Genomic DNA, 24,553 nt, shown 5'->3' on the forward strand with positions numbered 1-24,553 from the left:
GAAGCGAACCTTGACTTTTCGCAAACGTTCGTCAGAAAAGTTAGCGAATCTCAAATTCGCTACGTTCGCAAACGTTCGCTGCTCAGTGAGATACCAGCTTAACATTGAAATCTGCTTGAAATCCCCTGTGTTGCTGTAAGTATGTAGGCCTTAACTCGTGGATTATGGTCTATTTAGATAATCCTTTTATGAGTAGTGATACATTTCAATTATGGATCCAAAGTAATGAGGTCCACGATTAGTAGTTTACTTAAATTTATAGATTTCAATCTTTGATTTGGAATTCTGACATTGAACTTGTGGCACTTCACAAGGTTATGTACTGCTAGCAGTCTCACTCGTATTTGATGGACCTGTTAGATGTAGAACTGCCCCCCCCACACACACACACACACGCACACACACACACACACACACACACACACACACACACACACACACACAAAATATCAACAATTTACATGGTCTTCTATAATGGTACACCTGTCTTCATTAAAAGTTTTTAAAGACACCCAGTCGCGAGGATACATGGACATATTTCAGCCGCGGGCGGCAGCACGTAAACTCGCTTCCGAAGTTGCTACGAAGCGAAATGTGTGTGTGCGCAAGACATCCCTAAAGCAATGTATCGCGCTATAGTATCTCGATTGCTCGCGATCGCTTGCTGAGCGCGGGACAGTACGTTTTGTGTAATGTGAGTGATGTTCGCATGAGCTAGTAGCTAGCTGCGTATACTTCGTACGACTACGCATTCTCTTCATCGCATCGTCGATCGTCGTCACTCGTCAACTATACTGTAATCATCAGATCAGATCAGATTAGTGAGTGCAGACCACATTATGATAGATAGGGTGGCCATCATGGACGATGACACATCGTCATGGGTAGCGGATATTACCGCCGAGTTGTCTATTCTGAACGCGGACGATTGGGTCGGAGACCCTGCCTGTATCATGTACTTGCCCTGGCGTGTGTACATAAATTCAGGACGGGGAAGCGACTGTGCCCGTGCAGGGCCAACGCCAACGGCCACAGTTGCACTGCACATTTATGCAGTATTTTTGCACTCTTCATTGTTTTACTAACTAATATGAAGAAGGTGAGCGTTGTATCACCTGCCTGGAATATACTATATGTAAGAAGCAATGCCGAAACCCTTTCATTTGACTATAGGTAAACTCACAGTTATAGTTCTGTCAGCTTAGCCTGGTGTGAATAATCTTTAAAAAAAAGACACACACACACACAAAGTGAACATTAAAACTCATAGATAAGTACATGACAAATAAGATGTAATGCCTTCTTCAGACAGGAGCATAAAGAAATTATTGTCTATCTCCCTCTTACACAAACAAACAGAACACTATTGTCTCAACAATACAGTGTGAAGGATAACCATTATATAAACCTATCACAGGTATCAGTATTTGAGGTTATGTGTGAAAAATGCCCTACAAATTAATGAAAATCGCGGACAGTAGACCTTTGTCCATAGTCAACTCAGTGTAACATCGCAAAGCCATTGTAATGGGTTAGCTTTCTACCAAACACTGATTAAAATACCAATCAGAGGCGTACCTTTGATCAATAGATAAGGGATGTGCCACGGATACCAATTAATCGTACTTGATGAAGCTCATACCTGTACATATTAGCATGTTGCAAACTGATAGGTTCATATTGCCCCTTGACCTATGACCAATATCTGTATTAGAATTAAAACAATGGATTCTTATGAACTGTTGTTCATCAACAACTTCCACACCAATCAACATCCCTATTAGACACTCCTATATGAAGATGTGAAGGTAAATAAAACTGTAACTTTCACGTACAAGGGTATTGTACGTACACTACTGTAACTCTGTAGTTACTACCACTGACCTGACACTGTCGGTGTAACCAAACTTTAACGAATTTCAACTGTAAAGGATCATTTTTTTTTTCTTCAGAATTTACATTTCAACATACTTGTAGAAATTCACATGAAAAGATGTACACTTCACTGGATCACTTGAATTTGGTTTCAAATTATTGGACCAAATGCATTGGAAGTTTGACTATAAATGCAACATAGATGCCTGAAACTTTTGCCAAGCTTATGAAAATTACAATCTTTATCAAAATTCCTTAACCAAACTTAAAATGTAGGGCCCTAAATATGATGAAAGAGGAGACTTTGCTATACAGTTAAATCAATGGGGACAAACAGTATTTGAATCGCAGACATGAAATCTGGCTATGCAAATTTAACCTGGATTGTTGACGCTAGCTGCTCAGGAAAGTGACCTCTCTGTATCTATCTAGATTCTACATTTGCACATGAAATACTTTAAATTCTCAATACTGTGATGACAAAAAACTTACCACTACTTGCGATTCCCTGACTAATGACATTTGCTGCCTACTGCTGGGTCAGTTTTTAAGAAGCGATAAACTGACCCAGCAAATGTCATTTCGATTACGGCCTTATCATAATTTGACATAAATGAGAACTTAGAGAAGTTTTTCGCGGAATTATACATAGAAAAATAGGCCTACTTGTCGATGAAACGCAAAGGCCCTAGCAGTTAAAGATAGATTAGAAAAAGTCATTCCACTTCAATCATTGATTCATGTAATAGACTTCTAACGTTACTTACACATCATCTGGATCTGGATTCCTTGAAGTTGTTGACTTGGTCAGCTGGGGTTGCTTGATTGGCGTAAGCCGTGGCATTACAATTCCACCGTGCATGCCGTAACACATTCTAAATTCCTGCAAAACTGTTCATGCAACTCCAGCAAGTGGAAAGCAAATTTTTCATCGGCACGCTGACGCTGAAGCTTCCCCCTCTGCCACTGGTCTCTTACTTGTCCTAAGCAGGGAGGTGAGAGGAAACCTCCCTGTCCTAAGCATGCTAAGAACACGTCTCTCTGCGTTCTCCACTCGTCGATAGCGTCAAACAAGTAGATACGTTTTACTCGAGTTGGACGGCTGTTTTGATCTCCATTGTGAAGTTTCATTACTAAACCAAAGCCAAGGCTAATCCGAAACAGTACACGCATACCACACACATTATTGATATTGACATACCGGTACCGACGACTTTATACCAACTTTGTTATGTTCCGATCCGGCCCAACATACTGTAACACAGCTGACGCAGCAGACAATTGCCAATGAGATCAAAACAACCCGCCATATGGCCATGAGCATTGCAACTTGCTATACATGAAGTTTAGAGTTTTAATATTTCTTCATCAAAGCATATTTAGAAATACCAAATATTAAACAACGTAATATATGAATGATTTAAAATATTGTTATATAATATTTTCAGACATTTTAAAATATTATTGCTTAGATTGCTGAAATTGGCACCATAGTGCAAATAAACAGAGACTGCAGCCAGATACGTACGTACGTACACCACACAGCTCTACTGTTGTGTCGCGACGGGGACCCGTAGGAGAGATTTTCATGCACATGGCTGTTGTGCGGTTTTGTGCGTGCACCCATTCGGCCCCATTCGGTAGGTATTCGGGCGTCCATGTTGAAATTACAGTGGACGGCTCGCACGGCTCTCGTGCCCCATCTGGTTTTCGCTGGTGCGCTGCGTAGCGTCGTGTTCGGCATTCGGTACGTACGGGGGTACAATAACGGGAGGAGCAGCTTGTCGTGCTTTTCTACTGAGCTGCGAATCGCCTGCGACGACCGATTGCCTTTAAAAGCATATCATCAGATGAAAGTCTGAAGTACATTGTAGGACAAACAGGCAAAATAGGCCTCAACATTTTTTCCCCCCACCATTTTTCATCTCTGTCAGCAATGGGAAAGTGCTATAAAAGAATGAGAGAGTAGGTTGTGTGAACACTTCAGTGTACTGTCTGTCTTGAAGTAAAGGCTTGATCAGTTCAGTGGACCCAATAATTTAGAAGGAATAAGCAGTATTAAAATGCACAAAGAGACAAATATCATGCTCAGACTTTATAAACCAGATACCCGGTAAATTCTTGAAACATCAATCATCTCTTCGTTTTCTCTTAATACAGAAATCACAGCTATGTCATAGATATTTCATTGGCATGTATCTTTCATGCAAAAAAAGGTAAACCAAAGCCTTCATTAACCTAGAGGTCCTCCTCAAAATATGATGTTAGTACAGTGGTCACTGCTTTATATTTCTGCCACTTCAGGGTTTCATCAGCTGACAAGCAAAAAAAAAAAGGCTTTATGTGCAATTTTCTGTGCCACATTGGCTGACAAGCAAAAAACAAAAAAGCGTAAAGGGCAAGTCCACCTTCATATACATCATGATTGAGTGATGGCAGCAATGTTATTATTATTGTATCCCCCGAACAGAGTTCCAAGGATACTATGGATTTGGCCTCATTGCGCCGCTGCGTCCGCGTCTGCCGCGGAGATTTTCTTGTGAGCGCTCTACTGGCTGCATTACTTCTTAGATCATCTTCAAATTTGGCATGAAGGTGTATTATGGTAAAACGAAGACACCTATTTTTTTGGTGATGGCGCCCTCGCTTGTTCCGTCTTTATACTTGAAAAGGTGAATTTAACAGGGTCTGCTTGAGTGTGCGACGCTGGCCTTGTTTCTGGACCGATTTTCGTCAAATTTGGTATGTAAATGTATCATAGTCATATCTATACACCTATACTTATTGATAATGCTGCCCTCACTGTTCCACCTTTAACAGGGTCAAAGGTTACCCTAATCGTGATTGATTGTTACTGAATGGATTTTACTCAGAATTGCTAAGGAGGTGTGGATGGTCATTCTACATGAAGAACACAACAGTTTGTGATGACGGCGCCCTCAGTGTTTCGACTTGGGGGCTATGTCACATTTCTTGTATACACTACATGCTCTATAACTATAAGCCACATTTCTTGTCAGATTTTATTCAAACTTATTGCTATGGAGGTTTGTGGAGGGTTATTGTAGGTAACAAAAGTTTCCATTGACAGCACCCTCATTGTTCCGACTTTTAAGGATGCCATGTCATACATGTGCTATACTACATGTAATCTCATTTCTCATGGGATTTTATTCAGACTTGCTAAGGATCGGTGAACGGATGGTCATTCTACATGTACATGTAGGACACAACAGTTTGTGGCGGTGGTGCCCTCAGTGCTCCAACTTGGATGCCAGTCACATTTCTTGTGCATAATGCTCTATCAGCCACATTTCTTGTCGGATTTTATTCGAACTTGCTATCGAGGTTTATGGGGAGCTATTCTAGGTAACAAAAGTTTTCGTTGCCAGCGCTCTCATTGTTCAAACTAATTATTTTTGAGGATTAATTTATTAATTCTAGACATGTAATGCCAGACAATGGAAGTGTTTCAGCCAGAATTTATCACAGTGAAGTGGTTTATGGTTCTGATTAAGCAGTGGAAAAACATGTGAAAAACTTGTTACATCAGCTTAGTGATCATGTTTTGTTGCATGTATAAGCAGGGTTCCTGCTGAAGCGGTTCCTGAGCACTGTATCATGTAATCATTTTATATTTTGAGCTGTGCCACAGAGACATGTAACACATACTATATACGGCAAAGGCTTCACTGACTATGATGTTTTTCTCATATTTTATGATAGGCCAAGGTTTATCTATCTGACACACTAGCCGGAACCTTGAGTTACTTCCTGTGTTTCCTGAAAAAAAAATCTGGTATTTTCGTAGTAGTGTGGATTATACTCAAACCAAACAGCTAGATTCACAACACCAAGTTGTTACAACAGGCCTCGAATTAACCGACGGCCACCGACGGCCATGGCCGTCGCTGCCCCTCTCGTTGGCCGCAATGCCTTTTGTTTTTTGATCAAAGTTACGGCCAAAAAAAATGTGCCCTTTTTCTTGGGGCCGTGATGCCCTTTTAGAATGAAAGTTACTATTTATGACGGATGATATGCCCTTTCTCAAAGTCTCTTTAATAAGCTTGAACAACTTTCCTGATCTCAAATATCATACCGTCAGTTCACTCGCGTCCCGATATATCTGATTCAAACTCAAAGTATCTTTCCGATCAGGTACGAGACGACGTGTACGTACATGTACGCCCGACCGGCTTTTACTGTCCCGACTGCCTCCGCAGCGCAGCGGCCGCGAGTATGTACTAGCTAGGCAGCGCATATTCAGATAGAGTAGTAAAGAGTGAACACCAAGTTCACCAAGAAAAAAGAAAAATCCCACGATGCCAAGGTGTGCCAGACTGGGGAATGGGGAGGGCTAGGGGTGGAGAGAGAGAGAGACCAATCAACAGAAGAAACCACGCGTACTGGCGCATTCTTGGAGGTCATGAACTGTCTGTCACAGACTAATCATAGCAATCTACACGCGCACGCAAATTCCTTTGCCTTGTGGTTTTGCCAGCCAGCTGTCGGAATGTGCTTTGAAGTTTCATGGCAGCCTGGCCTGGCTGGCCTGAAAGGGTGTCGAGTTTCAATCAATACCTACTGTTGTTTTATTCCTGTTTTAAAAAATGTCGTTTCACCTGATAGGAACGCGGAGATCGGGGAATATGTTTACAGCTGTAGGGAAGAGGTTTTTGTTGTGTGTTGCACTTTGTGTGTGTGTGTGTGTGTGTGTGTGTGTTTGTTTTTCTCGGTTTGTTTTTCTTCTTTCTTTTTTCATAAACACCGAACATGCCCTTTCCAATGTGGCCTTGGTGCCCCTCTGACTGACTTAAGTGCCCTGGCCTCTTGGAAAAAGTGCCCTTTTCTAAATGGCCTTGCCCCTCCAAAATCCTATTTCGAGGCCTGTTACAAGCTTTTTGTATGACTCTAACTACAGTATGTACACTATTATCAATGCTAAGAAATATAATTTCCCTTTGTCATGAAGAGACATACTGGCAAGCACATATTTCTTCACAATGCAAAAATTAGCTCTGCAAGTGCCTTTTCTCACAATTGTGAGTCAGAGGAGATTTTAACATTACAACTGTACATTTGATATGCTTCATGCTCAGTTGCGGACAAAACTAATCTTTTCAGTCAAGATTGTCTGCACCTCCCCATCTATTTTCAAATGTCTATTTGCTCTTACACTGACACTCACAGGGAAGAAATATGAGTCTGAAAACAAAGACTACCACAAAGCTATTGTCTCCCTCTTCTTTGAAACTGAAGGTTGGCCATTGTCTGCTTTCACTCACCTCTACATTTTAGCAGAATGTGGGGGAGTTTGTGAATGTTTTAATATTTTTCTACTGATACACTTGAATGTCATGAGTTATTAGCAAAATCAATCACTTTAAAAATCACAAATAATTTTGCAACAATACAAGTGTGTGACAGAAGGCCCATTTGAACAGCCACCAAAAGTCATGATTGTTTTTGATAGGCTTCAAATTGCGACATAAAAACCACTTTTTTATGTGTTTTCTCAATTGTGATCCACAAACGACTAAAAGTGTGACTTTTCTGAAAAAGTTACTTTCTTTTTTGTAGTCATGATTATTTGCTTGCAAAAGTGAGCCCAAACGCTGTGCAGAATTGTACCATTTTTGTATATTACATACCATAATGCAAGGTGTGCAGGAGTCAGATCAAAGTCAGTTCAAACTCTGAGACTTGCATCACATGCACAATCGTGCCTCACTTTAAGTGGTGTGATTTGAGTCACTTTGTTTTTTTGTCTGTGTACATATGAACCAGAGCCCCAAAAAGTGTGCTTTGAACTGTGATTTTACTCGCGCTTTTTCAATGTGTGTGTGTGTGTATGAATGGTTCCATTGGCAACAATTTTAGATTGCTGCTGTACATACATGAGATGGGAAAATGTTGTCAGTTGACTCATAGACCCCTGTCGCACATACAAGAGAGCCGACCCGAGGCCTGCCTCAGATCGTCCTCGGGTTGTCCTCAGGTCCACTTTCTCGCATGTGTAAACAGTCACACAAAACTTGGCAGGCCAACTCCACTTCAGGCCACCTCTGGAGGTGATCTGTGGCCGCCCGGCTGTGTGTAAACTTTACCTCAGCCCGAGGGCGGCTTTTGAAGCTGTGATTATGACTGGTCACATGACCTTCTGGAGGGGCCAGTGCGTGGTAGAGTATCAAAACCAAAATATATATCATGCAAGGTATTTGCAATTTACATGATATTTGCTGTTATTGTACAGATGCAGAAATCCACCCATACATAAAGAAAATTAGAGAGAGAGAGAGAGAGAATAGATAGGATGTACAGTATATAAGATGTAATAAAAAAAAATGTGTGACCTCAGATGTAACCCTAATAAATGTTCTGTCCTCTCAAGTCATTGTTCTGCCTGACTTGTCCTAGCCTGTTGGTAAGTTCTCACTTGTGAGGCATATTGATGTAGCAGTGTTAAAGTAGTGTTTGACCAGGGAGGTGGTAGGTGAAAAAGACTTACAAAGCGCAGTGGAAAAACAGGAAGCTAAAAATGCATTTCATCCCTTGAGGAAATGGCTCTTTAGTAACCGTTTGTACCTGTAGGCCTGTTTACATACATCCAACAATAACAGTTATTTTTAGCTCACCTGAGCCAAAGGCTCAAGTGAGCTATTGCGATCGTCCTTCGTCCGGCGTCCGTCGTGCGTCGTGCGTCGTGCGTCGTCCGTCGTCCGTCGTCCGTCGTCCGTCGTCCGTCGTGCGTCGTCCGTCGTGCGTCGTGCGTAAACTTTTTACATTTTCATCTTCTTCTTGAAAACCCCAAGACCGATTTTCATCAAACTTGGCAGGTAGCATCCCTAGGGGGTTAGGAACTCAATTTGTTAAAATGGGCACCATGCCCCACCCAGGGGGCCCCCAGGGGGGCCCAAACCCCCCAAAATTAAGGAATCTGTAAAAATCTTCTTCTCTAGAACCAGAAGTGATAGAGCTAAGTTAATACTATGAGTTAGTACATTGATGACTGTAGTTTCAAGTTTGTTCATGGCAGAATCAGGGGTGCCCCCCTTGGGACCCAGGGGAGGGGGGTGGGGAAGGGTTCTAATGGGGCCTAAATTGTACATTTTCATCGTCTTCTTGAGAACCCCATGACCCATTTTCACCAAACTTGGCAGGTAGCATCCCTAGGGGGTTAGGAAATCAATTTGTGAAAATGGGCACCATGCCCCACCCAGGGGGCCCCCAGGGGGCCCAAACCCCCCAAAATTAAGGAATATCCGCAAAAATCTTCTTCTCTAGAACCAGAAGTGATAGAGCTAAGTTAATACTATGAGTTAGTACATTGATGACTGTAGTTTCAAGTTTGTTCATGGCAGAATCAGGGGTGCCCCCCTTGGGACCCAGGGGAGGGAGGGGGTGAGGAGGGGTCCTAATGGGGCCTAAATTGTACATTTTTATCTTCTTCTTGAGAACCCCATGACCTATTTTCACCAAACTTGGCAGGTAGCATCCCTAGGGGGTTAGGATCTCAATTTGTGAAAATGGGCACCATGCCCCACCCAGGGGGCCCCCAGGGGGCCCAAACCCCCCAAAATTAAGGAATATCCGCAAAAATCTTCTTCTCTAGAACCAGAAGTGATAGAGCTAAGTTAATACTATGAGTTAGTACATTGATGACTGTAGTTTCAAGTTTGTTCATGGCAGAATCAGGGGTGCCCCCCTTGGGACCCAGGGGAGGGGGGTGGGGAAGGGTTCTAATGGGGCCTAAATTGTACATTTTCATCGTCTTCTTGAGAACCCCATGACCCATTTTCACCAAACTTGGCAGGTAGCATCCCTAGGGGGTTAGGAAATCAATTTGTGAAAATGGGCACCATGCCCCACCCAGGGGGCCCCCAGGGGGCCCAAACCCCCCAAAATTAAGGAATATCCGCAAAAATCTTCTTCTCTAGAACCAGAAGTGATAGAGCTAAGTTAATACTATGAGTTAGTACATTGATGACTGTAGTTTCAAGTTTGTTCATGGCAGAATCAGGGGTGCCCCCCTTGGGACCCAGGGGAGGGAGGGGGTGAGGAGGGGTCCTAATGGGGCCTAAATTGTACATTTTTATCTTCTTCTTGAGAACCCCATGACCTATTTTCACCAAACTTGGCAGGTAGCATCCCTAGGGGGTTAGGATCTCAATTTGTTAAAATGGGCACCATGCCCCACCCAGGGGGCCCCCAGGGGTCCCAAATCCCCCAAATGAAGGAATCTTTATAAATCTTCTCTAGAATCAGAAGTTATATATAGAGCTGAGATAATACTATGAGTGAGTACATTAATGACTGTAGTTTCAAGTTTGTTCATAGGAGATCCAGGGGTGCCCCTCTTGGGTAGGGGGGGGGGGGGGGTGGTGGTTGGAAAGGTCCAAATGGGGGCCTGAATTGTACATTTTCATCTTCTTCCTGAAAACCTCATGATGGATTTTTGTCAAACTTGGCAGGTAGCATCCCTAGGGGGTCAGGATCTCAATTTATCAAAATGGGCACCATGCCCCACCCAGAGGGCCCCAGGGGGCCCCCAATCCCCCCAAATTAAGGAATCTTAAAAAAATTGGGCCCTTATTGTACATTTTCATCTTCTACTTGAGAATGCCTGGTCAAATTTTGGTAGAGCTGTGAATAATTTAGATTAGTGACTGCGTGAAAGGTGAACTTGCGATACTCAGGTGAGCGCTAGACCCGCGGGTCTCTTGTTTTTTTTTGCAACGCTATGCAAAAATCAATAAGTCTTGCATGTGTACACATGCAAATATCATGTCATCCTATGCATCACAATTTGATGTAAGTCATCTTTTTTTTTTTAACCCTCACACGTTTTGTGTAAACAGCACATTTTTTTTTCTTCTTTTACTCCATCTGGTGATGGAGGTGACCAAGGTCAGCTATTCTTTGAGTACTTCAAAGATTTAAAATGCTTAACTTACAGCCAAGTGACAATGTTCCCTACATGTGTGAATGGTGGCAAAGAAGATCAAAGTTTGAGTGATGATCCAAACATCATCAATTCTTGTGTTTGAACCAGTTAAATGACTTTCCCAGTGACTATACATAATGGTATAATAGTATTAGATGTGAGTAGTGTCTCATCTCCTGATTGTAGACATTTTTTTTTTTTTTAATTCACCCAGCTAATTTAAGTTCAGCTAGAGAAAGTAAAAACAGCACTGGTGTGGAGTGAGAGCACTGTGAATGCAGTCATCTGTGCATCATGACTGGTGTCTCTTGACTAACGGTATAGTACTTCCTGAAAGGATATTAGCTTTATAGCTCAGTCTTAGTTGGCAAGCCTAGAGCAGCTTGTGTGTGCATGATGTGTGCGTGTGAGTGTGTGTGTGTGTGTGTGGTGATCTCGATGAAAGATAACCTTGATGTGGGCGAGGGAATCTGGATCGCTCAGTATGTTATGTACTATCTAGAGTGTCTAGAGGCTGCTGTACGCAGCTCTGCTTTCATGTATTTCTGAACCTGTGACAGTTACAGAGGACTACCCAAATGATGCAGGGTGCTAATGTGCTGTAACTGCCTGACATGCATTCTCAATAGCTCTCAGCGCAGCATAGACTACACCAGCTATCTGTGCTGTAGAATTATATACTGTACATGCTGTCCTGTATCACTGATACAGAAGTGCTGTTAGTGACATTATTTACTTGGAATTGAAGACACAGTGACAGCAATGAAGAGGACGAAGGAATCACCTGACATAGAACCATCTGAGTCGCCATCATCTGAGAATGAGACAGAGTATGTACTGATGGTACTGATAGATCTCTCCTGTGTATCTGTTGACTTTCTGTTCCCGATCTTCCTTGCTCCAAGACAGGAATAGCAGATTTAGATTTAAATCTTTTAAAAGATGTTTCAGGTGTCTAATGGTAGGGCAGAGTGGATGGATAGACCTCTGTTACATGCAGTATTGCAGTGCCACCTGTGTTCTTTTTTTTCTTTTTTTTAACGTAATGTTTGAGCCTTTCAACAGAAGGAAACATTTGCCATTGTGGAGGGTTAATGGAACTCCTGGTGTGAATGTTAAGTTGGTTGTGTGTGGACATATGTTTGTGGCATATATTTGTGTCAGTCAACAAATGATTGCACGTATACATTTACAGTCTGCTCATAGAATGTTATCGAACATTCCATACAGGTTGTACATACAAATTTGTATGTAGCCAATAGTCTGTAGAATGTATTTTTAATTAAGTTTTTAGCACTTGTTCAGTGACTCTCTGTGAATAGTTTTTGTTTGATTTTTGGATTATCATAGGTTCAGTTTCACTTCGTCTGATATGGATTTGCGTTGTCACTGCCTGCGATAGAACTGCCATACTCATAGCACCCACCACAGATCAGAACTAACTGCAGCATGATATTGTTGGTGTTGCAATCTTAATGAAACATTTTGTTAAAAGTTGTTTCCAATTGTCACATGTTACTGTTAACTTGTTTCCCCCAGCATCTTACAGACATGTAAGTTATGTCATTTGGTTAACTTTGTAAGTGTACATTGTAGTGTAAGAATACATTTGTAGTATCAATTTTGTTGCACTTTTGATGTCCTTGTGAGCAAGGGCTGATCATGCACTCTGGCTGATGGCTTGTACTTTTCTCCTTTACTTTTTGGATTTGTGAAAACATTCAAAACTATCAATATGAGCAAAAAATTAGATTTTGAAAGAATTCTTTTTAAAGCCAATGTTGATGTCTTCATGTATTTTCTTGTCTACAGCCTCTTCTCCTCCTCCTATCTCCAGTGTGGAGAATTATTTCCCCCGCTGCGCAAAGTCAGCAGGATGAATTCCCCCATAGGGCAGGCCTTGCAACTGCATGTGAAGGCCCGTGAGCCCAACTATCCAAACTCCACAGCCAAGAGGTTACCAGTACCTGACGACAAAGTCCCATGGACAGTCAACTGGCCAGAATACAGTCCAGTTCGCTACACAAATGACCATGTCAAAGCTGGTCCTGTGTGGGCAGATCCAGACATCAGGTGAGTTTCTGAATCAAAGGTGAAAGTTAACGCTAAGAATAAAAGGGAAAATGGTGTGATGTCTAATTCACCAGAAATGTGTGCTTTTGGAAATAAAATGGGGGGGGGGGGTGGCTGCTACATATAGAAATATTGCCTACTGTAGCTTTAGCCAGATTGAACCTCTGGTTTTATTTTACAAATATGGTTGATGACTGTGACAGTGATATGTTTTTGTGATGTTGATATGCAACACATCGCTCATAATTGACATAGTGACTTTGTGGATTTTACAGAGCTGTTTACATCAATATGATATCTGTTACATTACACAGAATTCCAATAAGTTTGACCAAAATTAAAACTTGAAATAAACAGGAGTTTGCTGATGATAAACACCTGAGAGAATACTGCACTTGGTTGTATGCAAAGTCCTGCACTTCATTTTGTCCCTATTACAACCACCAGCTCTGTCATTCTCATTATGTAAGATGATATGAAGTGAGGAAATCGGATGTCTCATTCTGTTGCTGTATTCATTCGTATTTTGTTTTTAAGGCAAAAATCAGCACCAATTCTGAAATTCAACTGTACAGATGGCAAAGTGAATCGACGTAGCTACGTAGGAAACTATGACTGTGCGGATGGTATACCAAGGTAAGAAAGCTTTTCAATGTTGAACTCTTTCCCCAACTATTCAGCTTTTTATTTGTACTCACACATTGTATGTAGCTTCAGTTTGCAATGTATGTTAGTACTGTAAAAGTGGATATTTTCGCGCGACTAATTTTTAGCGCTTGGCCACGTAAGAAGAGTTTTGCATGTTTTTAATTCCGCGGAATCAAGACATCAACAACTGGGACATGTGGCATGCAAAAACATTTGCGTGCTTTTATTTCCACGCTAGCTTGCAGTTGCACGAAATGCGCGAAAATTTCAACACCGCGAAAATTTCCACTTTCACAGAATTATGTGAATGTTACACAGACAAGACAGAATATCCTTCAGAAATTTGTATACAATGTAGTTGTTCAAGTTGACTAAAGCAGTATCCCAAAGGTAAAACAGTGTCCCAAAAGGTAAAGGTAATCATAATGGGGCTCTTTTTAGGCCGGAATGTCCAAAGTTGTTCATCCCTCTGCATTTGATCTGCTATGTGCTAACTCTAGAAGGAACCTCAATTTAAAGCAGTGCAAGATAATTTCTTAATAGAATATTAGTAGAGAATAGGAACAAACATGTCAAAGATCTAATCTGTATCGACTTATGAGACAATCTTTGTTTAAGTGCTGTGTCACTGGGTTTCTTGTGTATGATGACGTGTGACACATTTCAGTCGAAGTGGGACATACCTCCAAATACAGGGAAGTTTGTAGTGTGGCATGCAGTTGTCTTCTTTTACGATATAATGAGAAATTTCAGTATGATGTGTTATGAATATGTGTTATTTCTTCTTGTGGTCTCTTGAAAATCTAGGAATCCCTGTGGAAGGACGGGTATGGAGGACAGGGGGCTGCTTGGCAAGTGGGGCCCAAATCATGCAGCTGATCCAATTGTCACCAGGTAAGACTCAATCCTTCTTATGGATTCTCTTTCTTCCTGTGCATAGCATTGTGTAGAGCAGGTCATTTATGGAGCAACACTACAGACACTCACTCTTTGTACATGAGAGATTGTATGATTAAAGCTCCTATTAAAGTAATTCATTCATTTTGTGTGGAGTGTACCTAATGCACAATGTTGCCATTCTCTTTAAAGGGGAAGGCTAGTAACTGATCAGTGGGAATCAGTGGAAATGCTGGGAGATGATTGTTCCAATCCTTATGGGATTCATTCAAGAGTTCATTGTATATCTATTGTTGTGTGAAAATGATTTGCTTCAGAATGGTCTCATATTCAAGTAATGTGCAGTTTAATGCTTCCAGGTTAGCGTCCCTGGTCAGTGACGGAGCATTAATCTGCACATTACTTGAATATGAGACCGTTTTGAAGCAAATCATTTTCACACAACAATAGATATACAATGAACTCTTGAATGAATCCCATAAGGATTGGAACAATCATCTCCCAGCATTTCCACTGATTCCCACTGATCAGTTACTAGCCTTCTCCTTTAATAAGATGAATTTTACTGCTCTGTTGCATTAGGTATGTCAGCTGTGAGAAGCTCCCTAGAAATAAAATAAAAAATGGGGGGGGGGGGGGGAATCCCTGGATGAATTGTGTTCAGAATTTTCTGTCCACTTCATAGACCCAATTTTTGTTCTGACGTGGTGAGAATGTATCAATAGTTACATGGTGTATTTCATGTAATGCAGTGTGTGAATCAAACAGTGAAGATCCTTTTTGCATGATAGAAAAATTACTCTATCAAGTGTACTCTATCAGGTTTGGCTACCTGTGATAAAAGAGTTGTGTGTACTTTCATGGTTTATAGTGAATGTTCACTATTCATTTTCAACTATTTGTTTGTCACTGCTGTTTACTGTAAAAATTGAAATTTTCACTTGGATTTATTTTTCCCTGCTCAGTCAAGTAAGATAAAGTGTTTATGTTTGTAATCTTGCTTACAGTTGACACATCACTTGTTAGAATATAAATACACATGAACAAAAAAAGTAAAAATGAAATATGAATTGCATCTTTTTCTTTTCATGGTTGTATGCATGAAATGCATGAAAATGTTCACACTGAGAAATATTACACATTTACCGATACCTTGGTATCTTATGGCACTGTCTACTCATCAGCACTGCTGTCAGTGTCCTGATTCCTGCAAAATATTAGTGTGTAACAAGTGTAGTGTGCACTGATAGTAGTACAGGCTGTTTGTTGTGTCTTGATTTCAACTTTTAAGCTGGATTGACTGATTTGCCAGCTTCACTGCAAGAGGCCACTTCATTTTTATATCGGAGATTAAAAGTAATTGCCCTGTGGGTGTAGCATAAGCTATCATAGTCTTTACTGATTCCACATTAATCTGGTAGATCGGGGCCAGGACGAATATGGGGCCAGTTTGTACAATTTGATCCTCATGTATGGTCGAATGTTCTACGTACTTGGTAGGTATTTTTACCAGTGTGAAAATGGACAACATGCTCCCCTCCCCCAAGTTTGCTATGTTATTTAGAGGCAATACTTCTGGAAGGTAAACTTGCATTACTCAGGTGAGCGCGGGACTCCTGGGTCTCTTGTTTGGGTTCAGCTAACCAATGTAGAGTGTGTGACTGCCCATTGTGTTTTAGCCTTGAGAAGTTGTCATAGCATTATAGGATTATCAAAATGTTGGTCTTTGTGCAGGGCTTGTATCTCACACAGTTGTGCTCACACTGGGTTATTGTATGATATTTCCTTTTATTAAAGCGATTTGATATTTCCTGTTAGCTTTACTAAGTGGTGACGTGCAAATTATGGCAGATTAAGAAAAGATATAGGGTTGCCCGTCATTAGTGTATTGTGACTACATTTATGATTTTGAACAGTGAATCATTATCATTTTCATACATTAAGTAAAGACACTACTCTTTTCTTTTTTTTTTTGGGGGGGGGGGGGTCTGTATAGTGATTGTGCTCAGCCATGTGCAAGAAAAATATCATGGTTTTATCAGCCATTCAAGCTTCAGTATTTTCTCTTTTAAATGATAAATATACCCACAAGTTAAAGGTGTTGGAATAAATCAGTGAAATGTAATCAAAGGACAACTTCAATTTACGTAAAAATCAAACAAATGGTAACTGAAGTTATGAGAGAAAGATAGCAGCAATTAATGTGTTTTAGCAGCCATATGTTGCAGTCATTTATTTTGTACCCACACACACACACACACACACACACACACACACACACACACACATACACAAACCAATACATGATTTTTATTTCTCTCGACTTTGCATGTTGAAATTGACTTAATCTGTGCATCTCGTGTGTGGCAGTCTGTAGTATGTGTTTGTGAAGGAACGTAATCGTGTCCCAGCAAGATGCCTCTTCCATCTTAGTGTCCTCCACACTCTTGTCGCTTGAATCAATTCGCAATCATTTCCCCTGGGAGAGTCAGCCAGAATCCAAGACATGTTTTCCAGTCACCTGTGTCTAACATACTGTCTGTAGAAGAATATCTGCCACATTTATTAACGTGAATTGTTTATATCTCATATTGAATATGAAATCAGGTGGAAAAGAGATTCCTCAGGCAAGAAAGCACTCCACCCAACCTCAGGGAAACCGATTTTGCAGTTCATCTCAATACAGCGGAAAGACTCTGGAGAATGGGCTATACCAGGGGTATGATACAAGATCATTATTAGCCATGCCAAGCATTAAGTAATACTATAGCATTTGAATTGGCTTGAGGGCATTTGTTCAAAATTTGATGGGAAATGATATTCTTTGTTTTATGTGTCACATTTTAGCTCACAAAGCTCTTTCATTTCATGAAGTCAGCATACATGCATAAAGTGGAAGTGGGGACACACAATCAGCTTTTGTGATTTTCTGTGCATAATTTTAATGGTACTGATGATGGTTAGAATAAAAAATGGTAATAGTCATCATCATAATCATTACAATATTTGATGATATTAACATGGTATCTACTCCCGGTCAGTAAAGATCAAGATTTGACAACTTTCAGAATCCTTGGTTATCTAACCATAACCCTGCTCCATTTGTATGAACTTTAAAAACATGACAAAAGATTATCCCACCCCTGAACCCTTATCTTTACCCCTTTCCCCTCAAAAGAGTGATGGGGAGGGGGGGGGGGGGGGGGGGAGGACAGGGAGGAGGGAGGAGGGGGAGGGGGGAAGCCAAGAATACTCAGTAATGAATCATCTGAGGTTTGTGCATACATGTACTGCATAATTGTCATTTATCACTAATCTGTGACTGTATTACATCCAGTGATATAATTACCTTCTATAAACAATACTGTAAAACAATATTTTCGCGGCATGAAATTTTCGCGAACTGGAGCCGACGGCCTTTTTCGTGGCATGAAATTTGCCTCTAACATTCAATGCGTATAGTGTAGACAAGAACTTTCATGTGCATTTTAATTTTGCGAATCTTGGCTCTCGCGAAATTCACGAAATTAAAATGCACGCGAACGTTCCTCGTTTTACAGTATTGTTTTCTGTGTATGATTATGATGATTTATTAGAGTTCATGGTATTAGTGACAATTAAAAGGTTACAGTTGTATCTGTTATAATGTTGCAAATTATGATAAATGTCAATGCCCATGACAAATGATTTTAAATATAATCCTTGCATTATGAAATTAGTTTGTAGGTGTGTATTCATTTACAATATATTTGCATCTGAACTCACATGCAACCAAATGTTTCTGTCAGGTTTATTGAAAATTTCTGTTATTAAAGGGCGCTCACAGCTAAATGCATATTTATGTACTCAAGTACATTGTACATTTTGATTTTTGAATCTTTATGCAATCAACACCTATTTCAAAGGTCTGATTGTAAGAATTAAGAACAGCCATTAAGAGTCACATGAGTAATAGATACTTTTCATATTTGCCCAATTTGTCACTTTAAGGATGCTCAGTTATGTATAAAATCTCAATGTCAGTAACTGATGAATGGATGTAAAGTGACTGCACAGTATACATGTAGATGGGTCATGCCACTCTTCAGAATTACTGAGAATGAAAAGTTAATAGAAAGTAAATATTGTCAGGGGTCCATGATAGAATCAATCAGACTTGGAGGCAGACATGGATATCTTGCTGTTTGTCCGTGTAGGGTATGGTGGACGCAGGTGAAAAAGTCTCTCAAACCTTGAAGCGAGAGTTTGGTGAGGAGGCAATGAATTCTCTGTCACTACCAGCCAAGGAGTGCCAGGCTGTGCAGAAGGCTGTCGCTAATCTATTCAAGCATGGTGTTGAGGTAAGAGCATGTGTGAGAGAGTAGTAACATCCTTTTCAAAAGTGATGTCTTGTGATGTCATACATGCACGTACCTAGGGTCCTTGTTTAATCTGTGGAAAATGATGATGATGATGCGGGCAGGTTGTGTGTTGGAAATGAGAAATGATGAATTATCGAAGTTGGTCATGAGAAAGAAAATATGGGCTTGCTTTATTCTCTCTGTTTGCTTCCTTCTTTGAAATCCAAGCTTATAACAACCAGGCTAACTTTATCTGTTTGTTTAATACTGTGTAAGCTGTTATTTTCGCAAGGGTTTATTTTTCACGAATTTCGCGAATCACTATTGGATCGTAAATTCAACAACACCCAAAAATGTTGCCATACGCTATGGTAGCAATGCATTTATGATAGCTTTGATGTTGATTCGCGAAAACAACATCTCGTGAAAATGTCTGTGACCTCCTAATTCACGAAAATATCTGTCCGCAAAAATAACAGTTTATACAGTAGTCGGCTTTCACTGTACCTGTAAAGTGTGTGCGTGTGTGTGTGTGTGTGTGTGTGTGTGTGTGTATGTGTTTGTTTGTTTGTGTGTGTTCTTTTAAATTGCTTCAGCTGGGAACATTGTTGAGTTTAGTTCCGGGTAACTGAGGAGACATTTCACACCAGGAAATGCCTTGCCTCTTCGTTCAGAGTAGTTAAAACATGAAAAAGTGCCTTCATATGACCTTAGGGGCTTACATTGGATGCATACGCACCCGCCTGTTGTTGTGTATGCACCAATACTCTTCATGAGGCCATGACTTTTTGCTAACTAAAATTAGTGAAAATGTTAAATTTGATGGTGTTCCATTTCATGGAGTCAAGTTATTCCCCCCCCCCCCCCCGAAGACAATGTTTTAAAGAAACAAATGATTAAGCCCAGTTACCTTCATCAAACTATCATATCAGGGATCAATTTCCTCTCAGAGAGGAAGGATGTGCGATACCCTTGTAACTTTGTGATGTACAAGGTGATATACAAAGTGAAGTACAAGGTGACGTACAATTCATGGGAAGAAATACTGCATATGCCATATATACGCAATTTTTTTTTTTTTTCATTTTTGCAAATTTAGCAAGGCAGATGCTTTTGGTGAATTTAACAACATGCAGAAACATTAACTCTGATCTTTACATTAATGTGATGTGAACGCACATGTCTCTCCATTCATTACTCTCCTCCCCGAAGGCAAATTTAACCGCTTGCGAAATTGTTGGGAGGTCCAGATTCGCAAAAAAAAAAATAATAATACATAAATTAAACTTAAGTAGGTGTATACAGTGTGTCTTTCAGATCTATGTGATATTGGTGGTGCTTCCTGTACATAGCAAAAGAGGAGTGTTATAAATCAAAGGGAGTACATTTAGTCTCTTTTATCATGAATGCCACGATAGCTTTTCCTCCAAATCTGATATCAGCCATTACAGTAGGCCCCATAAAATGTTTTCATAAGACAATGCACTCACTGCTCATTTCTAACTATATAACAAGATATCTGGAAAGGAGATAAGTAAAACTTGTAAGCAATATATATGTAAAGTGCTAACAATACAGAAGATATTGAATGAGAACACAATTGTAACAAAGTTTGAAATCATGAGATTTCTCTCCTCCATATCATTTTCTGTTGGTGTTGATGAAATTATCTCATTCCTTGTATTATGAGAAATGTTGAGGTCGTAAGGGACAAGACAATGACTCAGTATTAACAAAGTTGATAAGTCAAGAATTGCTGGGCATTTCTGAATAGTTGCCCTTCACTACATCTATTAAAGAAATGTTTGTGGCATAGTGGAAGGTCTCATGGTAAGGATATTGCTTGAGCTTCATTTTCATTGCATGTTGTTCAGTGGGATAATAATGTGCTCACAAATATGGTTGGCATTACCAGTAAAGATAAGTAATGAGTAATGTCTCTTGGGACAACAGGCAGCTCACATTACTCACAGTATGTTCCCTGCTAAAGTGTTATACACTCCAACAGTATGATATGAAGTATAACAGGGTTCCCTTGGTCATGGAAAACCTGAAAAGTCCTGGAATTTCGAAAATATTTTCCTGGAAAAGTCATGGAAATGCAAAATTATAAATGTATCACAGAAAAGTAATGGAAATTTATTAATATCTATTTTGCCTTAAGTGATCTCCCTTTTTTCTAAGGAAAACATTTCATCAAATAAAATCAGACCAACTCGCCAGCCACAGACAAGTGTTGGTGTAGTATACACACTGACGCTTTATGTGGACACTATTTATCTAGTAGTAATTTCCAATTATTCAGCACTAACCACTTAGGTTTTCATGAAGTTATTTTCCAAAAAATAGGGTCCCAGATTTCTAAAATTTTTACTTGGAAAAGTCATAGAAAAGTCATGGAATTCATTTTTGTAAAAGGTGCAGGAACCCTGGTATGTACAATGACTGTTGTACACATCATTGCAACATATTTAACACACACGCACACACATATACATATGCAAACAATATGCCAAGGCTGCACGCTAACCCATTTTTTCTACTGGTCCATACCAGACAAAGTTACTGGTCCGACAGTGTTTTTTACTGGTCAAGGACTGTCGGACCAGTGCCAGTGTGCAGCATTGAATATGCACTCTTGTTATTCAGCCTACCCTGCCACTAGCATGCATATCCCAGAATGAAAAATCTGGCTGGAACATATTTGTATGCCAGGACTGCATATCACTATACAGTTGCCAGTAGCATTGCACAATTGATAGTGAAGCAGTGGATGTGTGTATGTTATGAGAATTGGGCTGTGGTTTATTGTACAGAGAGAATAATTATGTTTGTATTTTCCATACATTGACATAAGTGGCGCACATAAGTTTGCATACCTCATGGCATTAACCTGACAAAAGTGTTCATAACTTCCATGTTTTTTAACAAAACTTCATATTTGTTATAACTACAAAGCTCAGAAAATACAGAATTGTATTAATTCCTAACATTTCGCAGTTATGAGCTGCTTCCCCCATGATTTTTTATAACATTGTTCTAACAAAAGCAGTGACAAATCATTTTGCTTGGACAGTTAATTTGCTCTTCTTGGCCTTCTGCTTATTCCTGTCTAAAATTAAGAGATGAGGCCATTCCTTCTTAGGTGGCTGTACCAAATATTTTACCTTCTCTAGTGCTTTTACCTGCTTGTCATACATGTAGTTCAATTACCCTCTTTCTTTCTGAAACAGATGCATTTTCCCCTTGTTTCTTGCCATCTTGACCATCCAGCAGGTCAACACTGAAAATTCCAATCCTTCAAGAGCAACAAATTTTTAGTCCGAATAAAACAGCTGTAAATCCATGAAAAGTTCTTGAAAATTCGGCAAATTTTCACATGTTGGAAGTAATAGTCTATAATTTCAGACTGGTTGGACCTGTAGCTACCAAGAGAGAGCAGCATTGTACAATGAGGAGGGTATGAATACTGTGCACATCACCCTATATGGTAAACTGTGCACTTGTTGTTTGCCATATGTATATCAATTATGCCCACAATGAAATCCATGTACAGTATGAATTACTTTACATGGTTACAATTAACCATGGGTAAATAGGACTGTTGTTATCAACGTGATAAATACTGTTGCTTTGATTGTCTACTATTTCTGTCTGTTCTATTTGGTAGGTGTACAGAGGTTATGTGGATGATCCCCGCAACACAGACAATGCCTGGATGGAGACTATGGCTGTCAACTTCCACGATGATCAGGGTACGAGTGTTGGCAAGTTTTGTCTCCATGCTGGTGATGATGCTGCCAATGTCCAGTGGCACGATGTTGGGTCCGACATCAAGCTTTACGCAAGCCATTCTTCTTTCATAGAGAAGGTTGCATCACGACTTGGAGCCCACTGGTAGATAACTCAACTGTTGTAGGCCAGCATGAGGAATGATAGCTTCCTCATCTGTCCCATCTTCAGCCTCATGAACAAGATGAAATGAATTCTCCATACCATGTTTGCTACTTACAAACTAACTAGGCAACAAGCAATCCATCTATCCAGGCAGCTTGTAGATCACTACAAAGTCTCTGGGAAAAAGAGGCATAGGGCTGCTGTGTGTATGTAAGACAAGTTTTCCAGTATTAATGCCCTTCGTATGTACAGTATGCTTGTCCTGTGGTGAATTAACTGGGTGTAGACAGCAGCATGATCCCTATGATGAAGGACTAAACAGGGAGCACAAGACAATAAAGCACTGAACCAAACAACACAATGATTGTGGACTCTGTTTTTGTGGGACATCACACAATTGTGATCTCGTAATGCAACATACCATTTTAGGAAGAGGATATGCCCCGTACTGTATCTGTAGTACTTAACAAGTTTCTGACATTAGTATTGTAATCCTACCAGAAGGTACATACTTTTGTGTCATATCCCTTCCTCTTGTCTTCTACAAGATGTCTTTGGTCAAAAGGAACTATATCTGTTGCTAATGGAGAATCCTTGCTCGAATATTCATTTTTGAATGTTTCTTTACAAACAGGTATGTACACTAGATTTGGTACAGTAATGGATTGAAACATCATTATGGAAGATAGCATACCAGCAAAGTTGTAAAAAAGCATCAAGTAAAATAACATCATGGACATTGGTTAAAGTTATTGCAAGATGAACATGTTGTTTATTTTCTCACACTTTTTTCCTCTGTCTATGCCTTTTTTGTTTCAATAGATTTGTCCAAAAGCATTTGATCTCCTCGGAAATTTAGGATAGCTAGTTAGATTTATCGTTGTGTCCTGGACCTGTCTGAAATCTGTGAAGGCTTCCGTGGTGGTAGAACGTTGGGTGAATGGTGCACCACATACTCTTTCTAGGGTATGTGTTTGGCCCTTTTCAGGGCAAACACATACTAAAAGAACAGGTAATGGAGAAAAAGTGAATATATCTCCACTAGCGTATATGTGCATACACACAATTCCTTGGAGACTCCATAACTAGAGAAATCTAGAGAATGATATGCATTTATTTTGGAGAAAAACAAGTGCCAAATACAGCTGATCATTCCAGTCAAAGAACAGTATCTTGGAACTTGTCATAGTTTATGTTTTATGCTTCCAAAATTGATTTGGCTGAAAGCACTATGTATTCAGGTTGCTTGGTAATCTACATGATCAGCCATCTGTCTTTATTTCATAAAATAGAGGTCAAAGTGTGATTGATGACAGGGCAGTTTACTGTTAGATTTGAAATGGAAAACAATCAACTAGAATGTTTTTCCAGGTCTGGAAAAGGCATGATTACTGATTTTCTTAGATGTTGCTCCATTATGATTCCCACTGATCAGCTGTTTTCATATGAATGCAGTAGTGTATGTATTTAGTGTCACACCCCAGGTTTACATGACATAGCTTGAATTGTTGTGAAACTTTAAAATATGATTGAATGTCTAGGAAAAGTCACAAGATATCCTTTTGGAGAAGGTGCAGGAACCCTGTACATATGAACATGAGGAAGCATTGAAATGATTTTATGTCTGTTTTTGTAGTGTTTGTATGAATTCAAACAGGTCTACCACACACAAAGCAAAGATAGGTGTCATATGAATTCTTGTACTGCACTAGTAGGACAGATTTTGACATTACTTGTATGTCGACTTGTGGTAAACCCTGGCTTCATGCTGAATTGTCCGAGACTGAAGGTCACGATACATGAGTGTCTCGTGAAATTGATGACTATCGGCTCACCTTGGGTATAACATTTAGTTTATAGCTGCAAAATGGTAGTAGTG

General features: G+C 40.0%; 1 protein-coding gene across 2 annotated transcripts in view; it reads left to right on the plus strand.

Annotated features, from left to right (window-relative positions):
- Window positions 1-23,510, plus strand: part of LOC139711945 (ADP-ribose pyrophosphatase, mitochondrial-like) — a 56,080-nt gene extending 32,570 nt beyond the window's left edge. For both annotated transcript variants that reach the window (XM_071623794.1, XM_071623793.1), the window contains exons 2-7: window positions 12,632-12,892; window positions 13,430-13,528; window positions 14,348-14,434; window positions 17,045-17,156; window positions 18,634-18,777; window positions 22,448-23,510. In XM_071623794.1, the coding sequence (XP_071479895.1) occupies window positions 12,696-12,892; window positions 13,430-13,528; window positions 14,348-14,434; window positions 17,045-17,156; window positions 18,634-18,777; window positions 22,448-22,678 (870 nt within the window). In that variant the 5' untranslated portion in view covers window positions 12,632-12,695 and the 3' untranslated portion in view covers window positions 22,679-23,510. The remainder of the gene's footprint in view (window positions 1-12,631; window positions 12,893-13,429; window positions 13,529-14,347; window positions 14,435-17,044; window positions 17,157-18,633; window positions 18,778-22,447) is intronic.
- The last annotated feature ends 1,043 nt before the right edge of the window (window positions 23,511-24,553 follow it).

This window comes from Diadema antillarum, unplaced genomic scaffold, assembly GCF_040938485.1.
Source record: "Diadema antillarum isolate AM-2024a unplaced genomic scaffold, OU_Dant_1.0 seq00001738_RagTag, whole genome shotgun sequence".
NCBI lineage: Eukaryota > Metazoa > Echinodermata > Echinoidea > Diadematoida > Diadematidae > Diadema > Diadema antillarum.